The sequence below is a fragment of the Solanum lycopersicum genome, chromosome 1, assembly GCF_036512215.1.
Source record: "Solanum lycopersicum chromosome 1, SLM_r2.1".
NCBI classification, from domain to species: domain Eukaryota; kingdom Viridiplantae; phylum Streptophyta; class Magnoliopsida; order Solanales; family Solanaceae; genus Solanum; species Solanum lycopersicum.
In genome coordinates this window covers 18,012,822-18,015,053 of record NC_090800.1, presented here as the reverse complement: position 1 = coordinate 18,015,053, position 2,232 = coordinate 18,012,822, and the positions used below count along the sequence as shown (strand labels likewise).

The 2,232-nt window shown below is 32.5% G+C and overlaps 1 protein-coding gene across 1 annotated transcript; it reads right to left on the bottom strand.

Annotated features, from left to right (window-relative positions):
• Positions 1–753: 753 nt before the first annotated feature.
• On the bottom strand, positions 754–1,450 carry LOC104646609 (probable leucine-rich repeat receptor-like protein kinase At1g35710). The gene is made up of 3 exons (XM_069293096.1): positions 1,195–1,450; positions 975–1,118; positions 754–776 (listed from the first exon to the last, which is right to left on the bottom strand). The coding sequence occupies exons 1-3, from the start codon at positions 1,448–1,450 to the stop codon at positions 754–756; spliced, it is 423 nt and encodes a 140-aa protein (XP_069149197.1).
• Between the last annotated feature and the right edge of the window lie 782 nt (positions 1,451–2,232).

The window sequence follows — 2,232 nt, the reverse complement described above, 5'->3', positions numbered from 1 at the left end:
AAAAGTGTTGCCTTTTACTGGTCATCTATTGCAACATTTATAAAGTGTAACTTTATATCTCATCTATTGCAATACTTTCAAGGTGTAACTTTTTATTTACCTACAGCAACACTTACAAAGTGTAACTTCAACGTTTATAAACCTACATGTAGCACAAATATATATTATATATTTACATACATACAAGTGACCTAAAACACAAAATGAACTAATTAATCATTAAATTGAAGCTATATATTTCAAATAAACTTCGAGAAATATTTCATGTACAATCAAAACTTAGAAAGTGATTGCGTAAAGATCTCTAATATCAACAAGTTCCAAAAACCCGAAAGTGTCATTCAAACGTATATGACAACAATACAAAAATTTCTTCATCTTTTGCCACAATAGATCGAGTTTACTTCTGGCCAAATTCAAATTCAATTACCTGCATTTTCCTGCACATTTAAAATAAAATTATAAGTTTGTGAATTAATTGTGAAAGTGCATAATCAGAGAGAATTCACTGTAAGACAACCAATCCAAATCTAAATACAATTTCATCAGACTGCATCTCTAGTGCATACAAAAAAGCAAGTTCATTCAGCAAGTTCATCTTCTTCAGCTAAGATAAATTCAAGTGATCTAGATAACGAAGTTTAGCTAAGAGGGTACACTTATAAGGAGTGGGCTGAGCAGCTTGCTTCCCTGCAGGAAACTGGAGCAGTAGGAACTGTAGCTGCTGGTTCAAGTAGCTAGTCTTCTAATTCTTTATGTTCTGTCTTTAATTGATCCTGCAACAACATGATGCCAGAAAGTAGAAATATATAGGCATTTTACGTGATAAAAAATTGCTTAATATAGAAAACATACAAGCTCCTAAAATCAGGTTTAGTAAAAAAATATTCAAATAGACTACAATAAATAAAGAAAAACACTACTCCCATATAAACATTTTGTTCTACCACGACCTAAATCTGAAGGTAGAGTACCTGAAAGCTTATTTTCTCCAAAATCTATATTCTGCAGTGCTGACATGTTGAAAATGTTGTGAGGAACAGAGCCAGTTAGCTCATTGTGTGCTAAATCCAACTCGTGAAGTTTCTGAAGATTACCGAACTCCATTGGTATCTCACCTGTCAATTTTCAGGAAATATATCATGAGTTCCAAGTTTGGTTGGAAAAGAGAAAAAGAAGAAAATTTCATACTACCTTTCAAATGCAGATCTGAAATATATAAATATGTAAGAGCTGTTAAGTTAGCTAGCTCTCTTGGTAAAGTTCCAATAAACTCATTGTCACCCAATTCCAATTTTTGAAGCTTTCTGCATTTCTCCAGGTTTGGTGGAATAACTCCATCTAGGGAGTTTTTACGGAGGTAAAGTCCTTTCAAGTCTGGAAGATGATCACATATAGTTATAGGAAGATTTCCAGTAAGATTGTTGTCCGTAAGAGCAATCACATGCATTGTAGTAATGTTAAAAATAGATGGTGGTATAGAGCCACTAAGTTGATTAATTTGCAGGTCTAGGATCGTCAAGTAACGAAGATCACCGATTTCTCGAGGAATCTCTCCTTCAAGAAAATTTCTCTCCAAAAAATTTTTACGCAACACTTTTCAAGCGTTACTTAGATTTAGTGTGGCCATAGGCCTAAAATGGTGTAGTGAATTGAAAGTTTAAATTTATATTATTATACATATAAAATGGAAATAAATTAATCTAAATTTCTTCATCTATTACGATCCTCTATATAGAGGCATTAAGCTTTGGTTACACCCTCAGACATACTAGAATCTAGTCAAAGTATATATGTTATGGAATATCTCAACTAGATTATGACACATCTCAGCTAGATTCTTTGATTTAGTCGGGAAGTATACTCTACTGTCTACTATAATGGAATGTAGTGATTATCTTGTTTCTCCTTAAAACGCATGTCAAGTCAACAATGAACAAGTAAAAATGTAGCGATGGGGTATATAATAGGTGGAGCTTGTGTAGGAACTTGTTAGTAATAATGCTAGATGTGGTCCACAAATTAGAGAACATGATTAAAAATTTCTACTTAAATTTTATCGAAGGATAATAATGGCCTAATTTCCATGAAGATGTAATATAAACTTGTTGATACATTAATGATATGCATAACATAAACTCAAGAAAGAAACTATACTTCTATGTGAATGAGGTTGAATTATTTTATTTCGTGGTTGTTTTGCCCGCAAACTGGTAGGATTGCTTTGAAATT

Excerpts from the sequence above, each read along its gene's own strand:
- LOC104646609 (XM_069293096.1), bottom strand. The coding sequence starts at position 1,450 with ATGCATGTGATTGCTCTTACGGACAACAATCTTACTGGAAATCTTCCT. Across the intron at positions 1,119-1,194 it reads TTCAGATCTGCATTTGAAAG|GTGAGATACCAATGGAGTTC; the intron begins GTAGTATGAAAT and ends GAAAATTGACAG. Across the intron at positions 777-974 it reads TGGAGAAAATAAGCTTTCAG|GATCAATTAAAGACAGAACA; the intron begins GTACTCTACCTT and ends ATGTTGTTGCAG.